General features: G+C 46.5%; 1 protein-coding gene across 1 annotated transcript in view; it reads left to right on the forward strand.

The window, feature by feature from the left end:
- Positions 1-303: 303 nt before the first annotated feature.
- GYS2 (glycogen synthase 2) overlaps positions 304-19,294 on the forward strand; it is a 109,559-nt gene continuing 90,568 nt past the window's right edge. The window contains exons 1-2 of the mRNA XM_063929398.1: positions 304-670; positions 7,640-7,821. Coding sequence (XP_063785468.1) covers positions 550-670; positions 7,640-7,821 — 303 coding nt within the window. The 5' untranslated portion in view covers positions 304-549. The remainder of the gene's footprint in view (positions 671-7,639; positions 7,822-19,294) is intronic.

The following is a 19,294-nucleotide window of genomic DNA, read 5'->3' on the forward strand; positions in this document are numbered from 1 at the left end:
TCAGACTGTAGTGTGTGAGACGTGTGATCCGGGCGTGTTCTCTGCTGTTGCCTCATCTTATACAAAAGGGCGACACTGCATTCTCAGGTAACCGCAGACGGTTAATAAGTGACCGGTTGTTTTCAGTTTATTGGTGAATTCCATTGATCTGAAGAGTATTTGAATGAAAATATTTATATTTTTCATGCTTCATACTCTGCAAATCAGTGTCAGTGCAAACACACGACGGCATGTGACATGTCCTGGCTAATGATTGCCCCGCACCGGTGCTATAGTGCTGAGGGTCATACAATTCAAGGTTCCTCTGGCTGACGTCTGTCCAGACCTGGATTTTAGACCTGGCTGACAACAGACCTCTGATCAGCTCTGGCCACTTAACAAGGCCGTGTGGGATTTGGCTGTGTCTGTATAATGGTTTGTGTCAGCCTTTGAGAAGCACTAAGCCCAAGATTATCTAGTAAAAAGGTTTCCTTTTCCTCCTGTGATGTCTTAGTGAGGTGAGGGGCAGTGAGAAGACATTATCACACCTCCAGCTAGGACTGAGGCACCATGCCGCTCAGCAGGTCCCTCTCTGTCACCTCCCTAAATGGACTCCCTCAGTGGGATGAAGAGGACCTTCCCATAGAAGACCTTCTACTCTTTGAGATCTCCTGGGAAGTCACCAACAAAGGTTTGTAAATCTCCTGGTTCAGGGGCTGTTCATGGGCGTTTGTCTAACGCTCATAGAGTGCGGATGTCTCATTTTCCAGATAATAAGATTGGAGGGGTTACTGGATTACAGGAAAAGGCCAATGACCCTTTAGATTGTAAGCTCTTGTGATCAGTGTCCTCTTCTCCTTTTTACATGAGTTTAATACTGTAAGTATGTGATGTCTGTGCACGCGTTACAATCTGCACAGTGCTATATAAACTGTCGGCTCTGGGTAATAATCCATAATGTCAGGTTACAGTGTACACTGGTTAATGATTGATGAGACTGGTTTGATCGCAGGATAGGTGAGACAAGGGGTGAGAGATAGTTAGTGAGAGGAGGACACAGACCACAGGGGGACAGGCCTGGGGGTCTCCACTAGGCTTTCCTGCTGGGACCTGGCATAGAGATTGGATAGACTGGAGATGATGGCCTGCTTCTCAGTGCTAAGCTGTCCTCTCAGCTAGCCTGTGTCATCTCTTTGTCACCACTAGGTGGCAGAATAATACAGAGTATGGAGCTTCTCAGTACTGAATACTCTCTAATAATCTGATTTCACCTACACACAGACACAGACTTTCAGCCAGCAAGAATAATCATTCTTAGTAATATAGTTTTATATTTTCATTAAAGTTTTACCATAAGTACAGGAATATTCTAGTAATATAAGATCGGTGGAACCTATATGTAAGTAGAAATGAAGGCGTCATATATTTATAATAACACTGATATAATGAAATTATATTGTCAGAGTTCTAGTTATCTGTTATCATTAACGTTCCTTCAGGAGACTCTCAATTCCCATTTACCTATAACGTGAGTGACTTTTCCCCATGTACGGTATAGGTCAGCGCTTCTCAGATCCAGAACCCGGGACACACTGACTGGGCAGGTTTTCTGGGTCTCCTCAAAGAATCACAAGTGATAGAAATAGCACCAAATGTGTCATTCAGTGATGAATGCACCTGCGCTACAGCAAGGAGATAGGGAAAACATGCCCTGTCATGTGTCCCTAGGACTGGATTTAGATTATCTGCCTACATTAGCGGTTCCCAAGCTTGGTCCTCCAGGACCCCCAACAGTTCATGTTTTCCAGGTCACCCGGCAGGAGCACAGGTGTGCTCATTACTCACTGACACATTATAAAAGCCACAGGTGGAGCTAATTACTTAACTTGTGATTCTGTGAGGAGACCTGGAAAACATGAACTGTTGGGGGTACTTGAGAACTGAGTTTGGGAATTGCTGGGCTACATGCACCGGGATATTATTTCCCCAAATGCCTGAATAAAAGTTTGAAGGATACAATGTTTAACGCACTGTTCTCTCTGGTGTCCGTACATAAATATTTACACCCCGGTAACCCTAAGAGTACATGCTCTCAGGAAAGGGGGAGAAGTAGCAAGCCTTGGAGAGAGATAAAGTGCCCACCAGTCTTTGTCATGTATCTGGCACAGTCTATGTAATGATGCTTAGAAGCTGATCTCCACTATATCTCTCCAAGACTTGAGACATCTCCCCTTGAAGTCTTCAATCCGTTTTGCATAATGTAATGGGCGCTGTGGTGACGCGGGGAGCGCAGGGCCATACAATAGGATTACAGGGATTACCATATCAGTGGCTACGACACGCAGGGAAATGTTATTATTTGGAGGAACACCTGGCAAATCGATAACGCTTAGATGAGATGTGGAAGGACCTTCCTGGGTAATGTCCGGCTGGCAGACATGGGGTCTCTATGGCACCGGCCTGCTCAGGGGCTCTCTCACCACCTTTCAGTAACAGAAGACCCCAGAAAGCCCTCTAACGGTTGTATTATCTACCCGCGGTAAACTGACCAAGCTCGTGAAGCACATGGGTCAACGCTTGGAGAGAGATAAAGCAGAGACATAAAGAACCAACCAATCAGCTTCTGTCATTTATCAAGCACAGACATGACAGGTTGGAGCTGATCGGCTGGTACTTTATCTCTCTCCAAGCGTTGATGCATAGGCCCTCAGATGTTTTAGGGGTCTATTCACGAAGCAGTGAGAACAGTGAAGTGAGTCAATGGAGAAATTGCCCATGGCAACCAATCAGTGATGAGGTAACATTTATAAAGTGCATTCTATAAAATTAGACATAGCAGCTGATTGGTTGCCATGGGCAACTTCTACATTGACTCACTTCTCCACTCTTTTCTCTGCTTTATAAATAAGCCGCTTAGGCTGAGCCACATCACTATTAGCCGAACTGGTTCATCCTGGCCATGTTAGGCCCTGATTGGTTGATACGTTGCCCCCCCCCAAAAAAGTGGTGAATAACCTATTTTATCCTTTTGAGATTTGCCGGTGACCAAATCAGCCAAACAACCAGATCCGCCCAATTTGGCTTCCATGTTTGTGACCACATTGGTCCACATATAGCTCATTCATTTGTGGTGCTGTGTGAGGTCAGCCATTGGGCTGCAGCGGGGGATAAGACGAGGCTAAGTCGATTTGTTATGGATCCGGGAGGATCAGGATTAGCTTAGAAAGGTGGAGTTTGAAAGATGGGCCGAGTGAGGTTCAGCGAGAGGTCAATATTACTATCAGGGCCCGAAGAGGCGCCTCTGACAAAACATCTGCAGTGATAATTTCCTCCTCCAGGTGGCGATATTCAAAACTAGTTCTGATGTCATGAAATTGGCGGGAATGTCAGTACTGGTATCCCTACAGCAACCGGTAACAAGCCGTCTAGAGGATGGAGGAGCTGGTAGTTCCTCGCCCCAGTGTTACAACATTAATGGCAATTTTTCTTTTTACGCCGCAAAGCGTCTCTATCCTATTATAAAGTGTCTCACTATGGACAGGTTGCTGGCAGATTATTATTATTATTATTATTATTATTATATTTTATTTATAGGGCGCCACATGTGTTTCGCAGCGCCGTACAAAGGACAGTACAGGGAGACAAAACTTAGCATAACAGTAAATAAATAACAAAAATGGAGTGCAGGTAACAAAGAGCAACACAGTTCTCAAAACATAATACAGCTTAGATGTAAGTAGCGAAGGAGTAATCATTGTACTACTTGGGGCTGGCGGCCATAGATAGAGATGAGCCTTTACCAGCAGGAGAGAAAGCAGGAAAAGATGGTCGCTGAGTGAAATGTGTCAAGAAGAGGGTTTAGACGAGGAAAGAGGGCCCTGCTCTGAAGAGCTAACAATCTAGTGGGGAGGGGCAACAGACAGATGACATGAGGTGCAAGCAAGCAGGTAGAAGCCTGATGGTGGTATGCGAGCAAAGCAGAGATGTCCAAGGCATGGGGCAGGGGGATGGAGGAGCAGCCTAAGGACTAGGTTATGCATTGGAGGGGTACGCTTTGATAAATAGGTGGGTTTTCAATGCCCGTTTGAAGCTTTGCAAGGTCGGGGAGAGTCTAATGGAGCGGGGGAGCGCATTCCACTGAAGGGGTGCAGCACGGGCAAAATCCTGAACTCGTGCATGGGAAGCAGTGGCCAAGGCAGAGGAGAGGCGACGGTCATCAGCCGACCATAGTGGGTGGGAGGGGGTATGAAGGGAGAGGAGTTTGGAGATGTAGGGAGCAGTGGAATTAGAGATGGCCTTGTATGTGAGGGTGAGGAGTGAGAAGAGGATTCTGTAGGGGAATGGGAGCCAGTGTAGATGGAAGGGAGTTATCAGTTCTGGACAAGTGACCCGTATGATAGATAAATAGCGATCTAATGATTTTTTTGGGAAATGGGAACTGACAGTGACATGTATGGAGGCAACAGCAAAGTATATTACGTCACTGAACGTAGTGAGATGATTGGCTGCCGCCTCCGCTGTGCGCCGGTGACAAAAAAAAAGCAAAAATGTCAACATCAATTTCACTTTGTATTTGGCCATGAAGTATCTCACGTGAATTGGACCTTAAATGCTCCGTGTGGGTTTCCCGCCATAATTTTTACCTCACCCGGAATTCAAACCCCAGCACAGAGCAGAAGGAGCTGACGGCAGCTTTCCAATCCCTGCTTATAGGCCACAGATTCCACACAATGCAGATCAACAAACACAGGACTGATGGAGGCAAAAACGGTATTTGTGTCACTGCGCACACGCTGTACAATGCGTCTGGATTTAATTCTGAAAGTAATCTCCACCCGTGGCTTAGTACACCCGGCGAGGTGTATCCAGTGTGGGGCAGCGCAAGTTCAGTATGGCAGGGTGTACGACTGGTCGCATTTGAACACTTAGCGGCAGTCTTGCGCATCTCTGTTATACGTGACTGGACATATATTCCACATAAGTAAACAAAATACAGACACAGAATAAAATGTGATATTTGTATTATGTGTTCTGTGGGATTAGTTCAGGACAGTAGATTGTATGGGGGGAGGGGCACATACTCCCGGTCTCCGTTATACTGTGACCATCCCAGCCTGGCACACCACACTGTGCCCATATCTACCCCAGGATAAAGCACTACTCCTGGTCTCTTATTGTAGACAGAGCCGGCCATAGGCATAGGCAAACTAGGCAATTGCCTAGGGCATTTGATATGCTTAGGGGCATCAGCAGATTCTGCTGATTAATATGATATGCGTCATGCCTATATTCTGTATGTAGCATTTCATATGCAGATACAGCCACAGTCTCACACAGTATATAGGCATGTTGCATATCATTTTAATCAGCAGAAGCTGCTTGTGCATCCTAGCCACATAGCAATGCAGATAAGATGCATTTTCATTAAAAAATGTGCCCGACGTTAGCATTGAGGCAAGATTTATGAGGACACATCTGTATTCAAGCAGAGGCAGAGGTCACAGTGTTAGTGGCAGTGTGAGTGCTGTGTGCATGTTAGTAGGTTGGTTGTGCAGTAGTGTTCGGAATATGTGTAAGGAGCATTATGTGTGTCATGTAAAAATGCATTAATAATGTGCAACATATGTGTAAGGGCACTATGTGTGTCATTATGTGTATAAGGGCATTAATAATGTGCGGCATATGTGTAACAGGGTACTACTGTATGTGTGCAAATATGTGTATAGGGGCACTAATAATGTGCAGCAAATGTGTAGGGGGCACTATGATGGGTCATTATGTGTATAAGGGCATTAATAATGTGCGGCATATGTGTAAGGGACATTATGTGTAAAAGGGCATTAATAAGGGTTGGCATAATGTGTAAGGTGCATTATGTTTATAAGGACATTAATAATGTGTCTAATATGTGTAAGAGGCATTACTGTGTGGAATTGTGTATAAATGCATTACTAATGTGTGGCATTATGTGTATAAGGTGCTCTACTATGTGGCGTTGCATATAGAAATGGCACTACTATGTCATCTAATGTGAATAAAGACCAATAGGGTGTGGTGTAATGTGAATAAGGAGCAATTCAGTGTGATGTAATGTGAATAAGGGGCTCTATTGTGAGGAGTAACGTTTATAAGGTAAAGTGATACTACTGTGGGATGTAATATGAATTATGGACACTATCACATGATCAAATGTGAATAGAGTTGCAGTACTGTGTGGCGTACTTGGAATTGTGGTTACTATTGTGTGGCCATGCCCCTTGCCAGCAAAAACACACCCCTTTTTGGGCTGTGCAAACTGTTCCTATTTAAAGTAAAGGGGGTACAAACACCAAAATAAGGACTGCTATGGGTGAGGGGTGATGGTGCTGGGAAAGATGTGCAAGGTCAGAGGCGGAACCAGCGGCGGTGCTAGGGGGCACCAGCCAAAATCTTGCCTAGGGCATCATATTGGTTAGGGCCGGCTCTGATTGTAGAGTGTGGAGGGAGCAGGGCTGTGTAGCTGATGATGGTAATGACTGATATAGGCCACATCAGCACACAGCCTGTATACATAACTACACACATTGGGGGTAATTCCGAGTTGTTTGCTCGCTAGCAGATTTTAGCAGCATTGCACACGCTAGGCCGCCGCCCTCTGGGAGTGTATCTTAGCTTAGCAGAATAGCGAACGAAAGATTAGCAGAATTGCAAATGGAAATTTCTTAGCAGTTTCTGAGTAGCTCCAGACCTACTCACAGATTGCGTTCAGCTCAGCCCGTTTCGCTACTGGTTTGACGTCATACACACGCCCTGCGTTTGGCCAGCCACTCCCCCGTTTCTCCAGACACTCCCGCGTTTTTCCCTGACACGCCTGCGTTTTTCCGCACACTCCCTGAAAACGGCCAGTTTCCGCCCAGAAACACCCACTTCCTGTCAATCACACTCCGATCACTTCAACAATGAAAATTCCTCGTTCGGACGTGAGTAAATCTACTAAGTTTTGTGCTAAAATACTTAGCGCATGCGCATTTTTGCCTTAATCGCTCCGTTGCGAAAATCGTCAACGAGCGATCAACTCGGAATGACCCCCATAGGCCGCAAATTGTGTTACGCCTAATTTCGGCAAGTAAAATTGCGGCCTGGTCCAAGTTAGACCAACGGCGCAGAGCGTTCAGCAGGAATCACGATCATCATCATCATCATCTGTAGTGATCTATACAGTGTAAGCTTGTGAGCAGGGCCCTCCTACCTCTATGTCTGTCGTTTTTTGCCCAGTTTTGTTCTATTACTGTTGTTCTAATTGTAAAGCGCAACGGAATATGCCGCGCTATATAAGACACTGCTAATAAATAAATAATGTATAAGAACAGAACACATTGGGGGTATATACTAATACATTTGGGGGTTGTGGGTGATTGTACGTCGATTTTGTAAACCGACCAAAACTGGCCATTTACTAAAGGCAAAACCAGCGTGATCTGAGCAGGCTTTCGTTAAGTTATGAAGCGATGAAAGGGTTAAATAAAAATGCCTTTACACTTCTATACCAGGGCGATCACGGTTAGGTTAGAACGAAGACCGCCAGTTAGTAAATGTGCCCCTTTGTGTGTTGGCGGCGGTGACGGTGGGGCTCATTGTACGCAAGCTCTGATATCTCCCTGTACTTTATCTCTCCCTCCAGTCGGCGGTATCTACACAGTCATCCAGACTAAAGCTAAGATGACGGTGGACGAGTGGGGTGAGAACTATTTCATGATGGGCCCCTACTACGAGCAGAACGTCAGGACGCAGGTGGAGATCTGTGACCCTCCGAGCGCAGCTTTCACCAGGGCGATGGATGCGCTGCAGGCTCAGGGCTGTCAGGTAAAGATCTCCCAGGAATGTAATCTGTGCTCAGCAGATTACAGGAGAATTAACACTTCCAGACTTTGTTATTTTCAGCAAATTGTCAGCAGATCCTATTAGAGAGTTTCCCTGAGACCTATCCAATTACACACAAAGCCCAGAGTCCTTGCTGGGGCGTCCGGGCTCTGAGGGAGGGGGATGGGGGAGGGGGAGTCAGTGCGGGGGGGATGCATCATATATAACATGTATGAGCTCATATCGTGTCTCATGTGCAGGTTAGATGTAGCTCATAGTAGAGGCCGCTCCGCACATGAGTCCGTTATACATGAATATCACTATTGCCCTGTCATTCCCCAGTCTCCCCTTATTACTAGTTTCAGTTGTAAAGCGCCACTGTATATGTAGTCGACACAGGAGCCCTGACAGTACCACAAAATAGGGACAGAAGCCCTGACAGCACCACAAAATAGGGACAGAAGCCCTGACAGCACCACAAAATAGGGACAGAAGCCCTGACAGCACCACAAAATAGGGACAGTAGCCCTGACAGCACCACAAAATAGGGACAGAAGCCCTGACAGCACCACAAAATAGGGACAGAAGTCCTGCGGGTATCACAGAATAGGGACAGAAGCCCTGACAGCACCACAAAATAGGGACAGAAGCCCTGACAGCACCACAAAATAGGGACAGTAGCCCTGACAGCACCACAAAATAGGGACAGAAGCCCTGACAGCACCACAAAATAGGGACAGAAGTCCTGCGGGTATCACAGAATAGGGACAGAAGCCCTGACAGCACCACAAAATAGGGACAGAAGCCCTGACAGCACCACAAAATAGGGACAGAAGCCCTGACAGTACCACAAAATAGGGACAGAAGCCCTGACAGTACCACAAAATAGGGACAGAAGCCCTGACAGCACCACAAAATAGGGACAGAAGCCCTGACAGTACCACAAAATAGGGAAAGAAGCCCTGACAGTACCAGTAAATAGGACAGAAGCCCTGACAGTACCAGTAAATAGGACAGAAGCCCTGACAGTACCAGTAAATAGGGACAGAAGCCCTGACAGTACCAGTAAATAGGGACAGAGGCCCTGACAGTACCAGTAAATAGGGACAGAAGCCCTGACAGTACCAGTAAATAGGGACAGAGGCCCTGACAGTACCAGTAAATAGGGACAGAGGCCCTGACAGACAGTACCAGTAAATAGGGACAGAGGCCCTGACAGTACCAGTAAATAGGACAGAAGCCCTGACAGTAGTAGTAAATAGGGACAGAGGCCCTGACAGTACCAGTAAATAGGGACAGAAGCCCTGACAGTACCAGTAAATAGGGACAGAAGCCCTGACAGTACCAGTAAATAGGGACAGAGGCCCTGACAGACAGTACCAGTAAATAGGGACAGAGGCCCTGACAGTACCAGTAAATAGGACAGAAGCCCTGACAGTACCAGTAAATAGGGACAGAGGCCCTGACAGTACCAGTAAATAGGGACAGAAGCCCTGAGAGTACCAGTAAATAAGGACAGAAGCCCTGACAGTACCAGTAAATAAGGACAGAAGCCCTGACAGTACCAGTAAATAGGAACAGAAGCCCTGACAGTACCAGTAAATAGGGATAGAAGCCCTGACAGTACCAGTAAATAGGGACAGAAGCCCTGACAGTACCAGTAAATAAGGACAGAAGCCCTGACAGTACCAGAAAATAGGGACAGAAACCCTGACAGTACTACAAAATAGGGACAGAAGCCCTGCTGGTATCACAGAATAGGAACAGAAGCCCTGACAGTACCACAGAATAGGGACAGAAGCCCTGACAGTACCACAAAATAGGGACAGAAACCCTGACAGTACCACAAAATAGGGACAGAAGCCCTGACAGTACCACAAAATAGGGACAGAAGCCCTGACAGTACCACAAAATAGGGAAAGAAGCCCTGCGGATATCACAAAATAGGGACAGAAGCCCTGACAGTACCAGTAAATAGGGACAGAGGCCCTGACAGTACCAGTAAATAGGGACAGAAGCCCTGACAGTACCACAAAATAGGGACAGAAGCCCTGACAGTACCACAAAATAGGGACAGAAGCCCTGACAGTACCAGTAAATAGGACAGAAGCCCTGACAGTACCAGTAAATAGGACAGAAGCCCTGACAGTACCAGTAAATAGGGACAGAAGCCCTGACAGTACCAGTAAATAGGGACAGAGGCCCTGACAGTACCAGTAAATAGGGACAGAAGCCCTGACAGTACCAGTAAATAGGGACAGAGGCCCTGACAGTACCAGTAAATAGGGACAGAGGCCCTGACAGACAGTACCAGTAAATAGGGACAGAGGCCCTGACAGTACCAGTAAATAGGACAGAAGCCCTGACAGTAGCAGTAAATAGGGACAGAGGCCCTGACAGTACCAGTAAATAGGGACAAAAGCCCTGACAGTACCAGTAAATAGGGACAGAAGCCCTGACAGTACCAGTAAATAGGGACAGAGGCCCTGACAGACAGTACCAGTAAATAGGGACAGAGGCCCTGACAGTACCAGTAAATAGGACAGAAGCCCTGACAGTACCAGTAAATAGGGACAGTAGCCCTGACAGTACCAGTAAATAGGGACAGAAGCCCTGACAGTACCAGTAAATAAGGACAGAAGCCCTGACAGTACCAGTAAATAAGGACAGAAGCCCTGACAGTACCAGTAAATAGGAACAGAAGCCCTGACAGTACCAGTAAATAGGGACAGAAGCCCTGACAGTACCAGTAAATAGGGACAGAAGCCCTGACAGTACCAGTAAATAAGGACAGAAGCCCTGACAGTACCAGTAAATAGGGACAGAAACCCTGACAGTACTACAAAATAGGGACAGAAGCCCTGCGGGTATCACAGAATAGGGACAGAAGCCCTGACAGTACCACAGAATAGGGACAGAAGCCCTGACAGTACCACAAAATAGGGACAGAAACCCTGACAGTACCACAAAATAGGGACAGAAGCCCTGACAGTACCACAAAATAGGGACAGAAGCCCTGACAGTACCACAAAATAGGGACAGAAGCCCTGTGGATATCACAAAATAGGGACAGAAGCCCTGACAGTACCAGTAAATAGGGACAGAGGCCCTGACAGTACCAGTAAATAGGGACAGAAGCCCTGACAGTACCACAAAATAGGGACAGAAGCCCTGACAGTACCACAAAATAGGGACAGAAGCCCTGCGGATATCACAAAATAGGGACAGAAGCCCTGACAGTACCAGTAAATAGGGACAGAAGCCCTGACAGTACCACAAAATAGGGACAGAAGCCCTGACAGTACCAGTAAATAAGGACAGAAGCCCTGACAGTACCAGTAAATAGGACAGAAGCCCTGACAGTACCAGTAAATAGGGACAGAGGCCCTGACAGTACCAGTAAATAGGGACAGAAGCCCTGACAGTACCAGTAAATAGGACAGAAGCCCTGACAGTACCAGTAAATAGGGACAGAGGCCCTGACAGTACCAGTAAATAGGACAGAAGCCCTGACAGTACCAGTAAATAGGGACAGAGGCCCTGACAGTACCAGTAAATAGGGACAGAAGCCCTGACAGTACCAGTAAACAGGGACAGAAACCCTGACAGTACTACAAAATAGGGACAGAAGCCCTGCGGGCATCACAAAATAGGGACAGAAACCCTGACAGTACCACAAAATAGGGACAGAAGCCCTGCGGGTATGACAAAATAGGGACAGAAACCCTGACAGTACCACAAAATAGGGACAGAAGCCCTGCGGGTATCACAAAATAGGGACAGAAGCCCTGACAGTACCAGTAATTAGGGACAGAAGCCCTGACAGTACCAGTAAATAGGAACAGAAGCCCTGCGGGTATCACAAAATAGGGACAGAAGCCCTGACAGTACCACAAAATAGGGACAGAAGCCCTGACAGTACCAGTAAATAGGGACAGAAGCCCTGACAGTACCAGTAAATATGGACAGTACCAGTAAATAGGGACAGAGGCCCTGACAGTACCAGTAAATAGGGACAGAGGCCCTGACAGTACCAGTAAATAGGGACAGAAGCCCTGACAGTACCAGTAAATAGGGACAGAGGCCCTGACAGTACCAGTAAATAGGGACAGAGGCCCTGACAGTACCAGTAAATAGGGACAGAAGTCCTGACAGTACCAGTAAATAGGGACAGAAGCCCTGACAGTACCAGTAAATAGGGACAGAAGCCCTGACAGTACCAGTAAATAGGGACAGAAGCCCCGACAGTACCAGTAAATAGGGACAGAGGCCCTGACAGTACCAGTAAATAGGGACAGAGGCCCTGACAGTACCAGTAAATAGGGACAGAAGTCCTGACAGTACCAGTAAATAGGGACAGAAGCCCTGACAGTACCAGTAAATAGGGACAGAAGCCCTGACAGTACCAGTAAATAGGGACAGAAGCCCCGACAGTACCAGTAAATAGGACAGAAGCCCTGACAGTACCAGTAAATAGGGACAGAGGCCCTGACAGTACCAGTAAATAGGGACAGAGGCCCTGACAGTACCAGTAAATAGGGACAGAGGCCCTGACAGTACCAGTAAATAGGGACAGAAGCCCTGACAGTACCAGTAAATAGGGACAGAGGCACTGACAGTACCAGTAAATAGGGACAGAAGCTCTGACAGTACCAGTAAATAGGGACAGAGGCACTGACAGTACCAGTAAATAGGGACAGAAGCTATGACAGTACCAGTAAATAGGGACAGAAGCCCTGACAGTACCAGTAAATAGGGACAGAGGCACTGACAGTACCAGTAAATAGGGACAGAGGCACTGACAGTACCAGTAAATAGGGACAGAAGCCCTGACAGTACCAGTAAATAGGGACAGAGGCCCTGACAGTACCAGTAAATAGGACAGAAGCCCTGACAGTACCAGTAAATAGGGACAGAGGCCCTGACAGTACCAGTAAATAGGGACAGAAGCCCTGACAGTACCAGTAAATAGGACAGAAGCCCTGACAGTACCAGTAAATAGGACAGAAGCCCTGACAGTACCAGTAAATAGGGACAGAGGCCCTGGCAGTACGAGTAAATAGGGACAGAAGCCCTGACAGTACCAGTAAATAGGGACAGAGGCCCTGGCAGTACGAGTAAATAGGGACAGAAACCCTGACACAGAGCCGGCCCTAACCAATATGATGCCCTAGGCAAGATTTTGGCTGGTGCCCCCTAGCACAACCGCTGGTTCCGCCTCTGACCTTGCACCTCTTTCCCAGCACCATCACCCCTCACCCGTAGCAGTCCTTATTTTGGTGTTTGTACCCCCTATATTTTAAATAGGAACAGTTCGCACATTTGGCGCACAGACCAAAAAGGGGTGTGTTTTTGCTGGCAAGGTGCATGGCCACACAATAGTAACCCCAATTCCAATTACCCCACACAGTACTGCAACTTTATTCACATTTGATCATGCGATAGTGTCCATAATTCATATTAAATCCCACAGTAGTATCACTTTACCTTATAAACATTACTCCTCAAAGTAGAGCCCCTTATTCACATTACATCACACTGAATTGCTCCTTATTCACATTACACCACACCCTATTGCTCTTTATTCACATTAGACGACACAGTAGTGCCCTTTCTATACGCAACGCCACATAGAGAACCTTATAGACATAATGCCACACATTAGTAATGCATTTATACACAATTACACACAGTAACGCCCCTTACACATATGAGACACATTATTAATGTCCTTATAAAGATAATGCGCCTTACACATTATGACAACCTTTATTAATGCCCTTTCACAAATTATGTCCCTTACACATATGCCGCACATTATTAATGCTCTTATACACATAATGACACACATAGTGCCCCCTACACATTTGCTGCACATTATTAGTGCCCCTATACACATAATGACACACATACAGTACTACCCTGTTACACATATGCCGCACATTATTAATGCCCTTATACACATAATGACACACATAGTGCCCCTTACACATGTTGCACATTATTAATGCATTTTTACATAACACACATAATGCTCCTTACACATATTCCGAACAATACTGCACAACCAACCCACTCACATGCACACAACACTCACACTGCCACTAACACTGTGATCTCTGCCTCTGCTTGGATACAGATGTGTCCTCATAATTCTTACCTCAATGCTAATGTTGGGCACCTTTTTTTTAATGAAAATGCATCTTATTTGCATTGCTATGTGGCTAGGATGCACAAGCAGCTTCTGCTGATTAAAATGATATGCAGCATGCCTATATACAGCGTGAGACTGTGGCTGTATCTGCATATGAAATGGTACACACAGAATATAGGCATGTCGCATATCATTTTAATCAGCAGAAGCTGCTGATGCCCCTAGGCATATCAAATGCCCTAGGCAATTGCCTAGTTTGCCTATACCTATGGCCGGCTCTGCCCTGACAGTACTACAAAATAGGGACAGAAGCCCTGCGGGCATCACAAAATAGGGACAGAAACCCTGACAGTACCACAAAATAGGGACAGAAGCCCTGCGGGTATCACAAAATAGGGACAGAAACCCTGACAGTACCACAAAATAGGGACAGAAGCCCTGACAGTACCAGTAAATAGGGACAGAAGCCCTGACAGTACCAGTAAATATGGACAGTACCAGTAAATAGGGACAGAGGCCCTGACAGTACCAGTAAATAGGGACAGAGGCCCTGACAGTACCAGTAAATAGGGACAGAAGCCCTGACAGTACCAGTAAATAGGGACAGAGGCCCTGACAGTACCAGTAAATAGGGACAGAGGCCCTGACAGTACCAGTAAATAGGGACAGAAGTCCTGACAGTACCAGTAAATAGGGACAGAAGCCCTGACAGTACCAGTAAATAGGGACAGAAGCCCTGACAGTACCAGTAAATAGGGACAGAAGCCCCGACAGTACCAGTAAATAGGGACAGAGGCCCTGACAGTACCAGTAAATAGGGACAGAGGCCCTGACAGTACCAGTAAATAGGGACAGAAGTCCTGACAGTACCAGTAAATAGGGACAGAAGCCCTGACAGTACCAGTAAATAGGGACAGAAGCCCTGACAGTACCAGTAAATAGGGACAGAAGCCCCGACAGTACCAGTAAATAGGACAGAAGCCCTGACAGTACCAGTAAATAGGGACAGAGGCCCTGACAGTACCAGTAAATAGGGACAGAGGCCCTGACAGTACCAGTAAATAGGGACAGAGGCCCTGACAGTACCAGTAAATAGGGACAGAAGCCCTGACAGTACCAGTAAATAGGGACAGAGGCACTGACAGTACCAGTAAATAGGGACAGAAGCTCTGACAGTACCAGTAAATAGGGACAGAGGCACTGACAGTACCAGTAAATAGGGACAGAAGCTATGACAGTACCAGTAAATAGGGACAGAAGCCCTGACAGTACCAGTAAATAGGGACAGAGGCACTGACAGTACCAGTAAATAGGGACAGAGGCACTGACAGTACCAGTAAATAGGGACAGAAGCCCTGACAGTACCAGTAAATAGGGACAGAGGCCCTGACAGTACCAGTAAATAGGACAGAAGCCCTGACAGTACCAGTAAATAGGGACAGAGGCCCTGACAGTACCAGTAAATAGGGACAGAAGCCCTGACAGTACCAGTAAATAGGACAGAAGCCCTGACAGTACCAGTAAATAGGACAGAAGCCCTGACAGTACCAGTAAATAGGGACAGAGGCCCTGGCAGTACGAGTAAATAGGGACAGAAGCCCTGACAGTACCAGTAAATAGGGACAGAGGCCCTGGCAGTACGAGTAAATAGGGACAGAAACCCTGACACAGAGCCGGCCCTAACCAATATGATGCCCTAGGCAAGATTTTGGCTGGTGCCCCCTAGCACAACCGCTGGTTCCGCCTCTGACCTTGCACCTCTTTCCCAGCACCATCACCCCTCACCCGTAGCAGTCCTTATTTTGGTGTTTGTACCCCCTATATTTTAAATAGGAACAGTTCGCACATTTGGCGCACAGACCAAAAAGGGGTGTGTTTTTGCTGGCAAGGTGCATGGCCACACAATAGTAACCCCAATTCCAATTACCCCACACAGTACTGCAACTTTATTCACATTTGATCATGCGATAGTGTCCATAATTCATATTAAATCCCACAGTAGTATCACTTTACCTTATAAACATTACTCCTCAAAGTAGAGCCCCTTATTCACATTACATCACACTGAATTGCTCCTTATTCACATTACACCACACCCTATTGCTCTTTATTCACATTAGACGACACAGTAGTGCCCTTTCTATACGCAACGCCACATAGAGAACCTTATAGACATAATGCCACACATTAGTAATGCATTTATACACAATTACACACAGTAACGCCCCTTACACATATGAGACACATTATTAATGTCCTTATAAAGATAATGCGCCTTACACATTATGACAACCTTTATTAATGCCCTTTCACAAATTATGTCCCTTACACATATGCCGCACATTATTAATGCTCTTATACACATAATGACACACATAGTGCCCCCTACACATTTGCTGCACATTATTAGTGCCCCTATACACATAATGACACACATACAGTACTACCCTGTTACACATATGCCGCACATTATTAATGCCCTTATACACATAATGACACACATAGTGCCCCTTACACATGTTGCACATTATTAATGCATTTTTACATAACACACATAATGCTCCTTACACATATTCCGAACAATACTGCACAACCAACCCACTCACATGCACACAACACTCACACTGCCACTAACACTGTGATCTCTGCCTCTGCTTGGATACAGATGTGTCCTCATAATTCTTACCTCAATGCTAATGTTGGGCACCTTTTTTTTAATGAAAATGCATCTTATTTGCATTGCTATGTGGCTAGGATGCACAAGCAGCTTCTGCTGATTAAAATGATATGCAGCATGCCTATATACAGCGTGAGACTGTGGCTGTATCTGCATATGAAATGGTACACACAGAATATAGGCATGTCGCATATCATTTTAATCAGCAGAAGCTGCTGATGCCCCTAGGCATATCAAATGCCCTAGGCAATTGCCTAGTTTGCCTATACCTATGGCCGGCTCTGCCCTGACAGTACTACAAAATAGGGACAGAAGCCCTGCGGGCATCACAAAATAGGGACAGAAACCCTGACAGTACCACAAAATAGGGACAGAAGCCCTGCGGGTATCACAAAATAGGGACAGAAACCCTGACAGTACCACAAAATAGGGACAGAAGCCCTGCGGGTATCACAAAATAGGGACAGAAGCCCTGACAGTACCAGTAATTAGGGACAGAAGCCCTGACAGTACCAGTAAATAGGAACAGAAGCCCTGCGGGTATCACAAAATAGGGACAGAAGCCCTGACAGTACCACAAAATAGGGACAGAAGCCTTGACAGTACCAGTAAATAGGGACAGAAGCCCTGACAGTACCAGTAAATATGGACAGTACCAGTAAATAGGGACAGAGGCCCTGACAGTACCAGTAAATAGGGACAGAGGCCCTGACAGTACCAGTAAATAGGGACAGAAGCCCTGACAGTACCAGTAAATAGGGACAGAGGCCCTGACAGTACCAGTAAATAGGGACAGAGGCCCTGACAGTACCAGTAAATAGGGACAGAAGTCCTGACAGTACCAGTAAATAGGGACAGAAGCCCTGACAGTACCAGTAAATAGGGACAGAAGCCCTGACAGTACCAGTAAATAGGGACAGAAGCCCCGACAGTACCAGTAAATAGGACAGAAGCCCTGACAGTACCAGTAAATAGGGACAGAGGCCCTGACAGTACCAGTAAATAGGGACAGAGGCCCTGACAGTACCAGTAAATAGGGACAGAGGCCCTGACAGTACCAGTAAATAGGGACAGAGGCACTGACAGTACCAGTAAATAGGGACAGAAGCTCTGACAGTACCAGTAAATAGGGACAGAGGCACTGACAGTACCAGTAAATAGGGACAGAAGCTATGACAGTACCAGTAAATAGGGACAGAAGCCCTGACAGTACCAGTAAATAGGGACAGAGGCACTGACAGTACCAGTAAATAGGGACAGAGGCACTGACAGTACCAGTAAATAGGGACAGAAGCCCTGACAGTACCAGTAAATAGGGACAGAAGCCCTGACAGTACCAGTAAATAGGGACAGAAGCCCTGAGAGGCTGCAGTGCCGGCTCCTTCACAAATGTATGACCCAAAGTGGGTACTATTAACACCATAGTAGCGATGCCATGGAGTGGCTGGGGGCTTAATCAGATCTTTGCAAATATATGTAACTGCATATGATTACTATCATATAGAATGTAAATCTCATTTACTGGTCCATTATAGTCTGCTGGGAGAATTCTGTGTTGCTTGTTCTTGTCTAGATTAGTCTCTCTCTGGCAAGCACCTGTAATGGACTAATACATTGATTTAAGCAATTTGCCATTTTTGTATGACAGTATATGTCCACCTGTCTCACACCTCCTGTCAGTATATGTCCACCTGTCTCACACCTCCTGTCAGTATATGTCCGCCTGTCTCACACCTCCTGTCAGTATATGTCCGCCTGTCTCACACCTCCTGTCAGTATATGTCAGCCTGTCTCACACCTCCTGTCAGTATATGTCCGCCTGTCTCACACCTCCTGTCAGTATATGTCCACCTGTCTCACACCTCCTGTCAGTATATGTCCACCTGTCTCACACCTCCTGTCAGTATATGTCCGCCTGTCTCACACCTCCTGTCAGTATATGTCAGCCTGTCTCACACCTCCTGTCAGTATATGTCCGCCTGTCTCACACCTCCTGTCAGTATATGTCCACCTGTCTCACACCTCCTGTCAGTATATGTCCACCTGTCTCACACCTCCTGTCAGTATATGTCCTCCTGTCTCACACCTCCTGTCAGTATATGTCCACCTGTCTCACACCTCCTGTCAGTATATGTCCTCCTGTCTCACACCTCCTGTCAGTATATGTCCACCTGTCTCACACCTCCTGTCAGTATATGTCCTCCTGTCTCACACCTCCTGTCAGTATATGTCAGCCTGTCTCACACCTCCTGTCAGTATATGTCCTCCTGTCTCACACCTCCTGTCAGTATGTCCTTCTGTCTCACACCTCCTGTCAGTATATGTCCTCCTGTCTCACACCTCCTGTCAGTATATGTCCTCCTGTCTCACACCTCCTGTCAGTATATGTCCTCCTGTCTCACACCTCCTGTCAGTATATGTCAGCCTGTCTCACACCTTCTCCTGACTGTCAGTATATGTCCGCCTGTCTCACACCTTCTTCTGACTGTCAGTATATGTCCGCCTGTCTCCTACCTTCTTCTGTCAGTATATGTCCGCCTGTCTCATGCCTTCTCCTGACTGTCAGTATATGTCCGCCTGTCTCATACCTTCTCCTGTCTGTCAGTATATGTCCACCTGTCTCATACCTTCTCCTGACTGTCAGT

Source organism: Pseudophryne corroboree, chromosome 6 (genome assembly GCF_028390025.1).
Source record: "Pseudophryne corroboree isolate aPseCor3 chromosome 6, aPseCor3.hap2, whole genome shotgun sequence".
NCBI lineage: Eukaryota > Metazoa > Chordata > Amphibia > Anura > Myobatrachidae > Pseudophryne > Pseudophryne corroboree.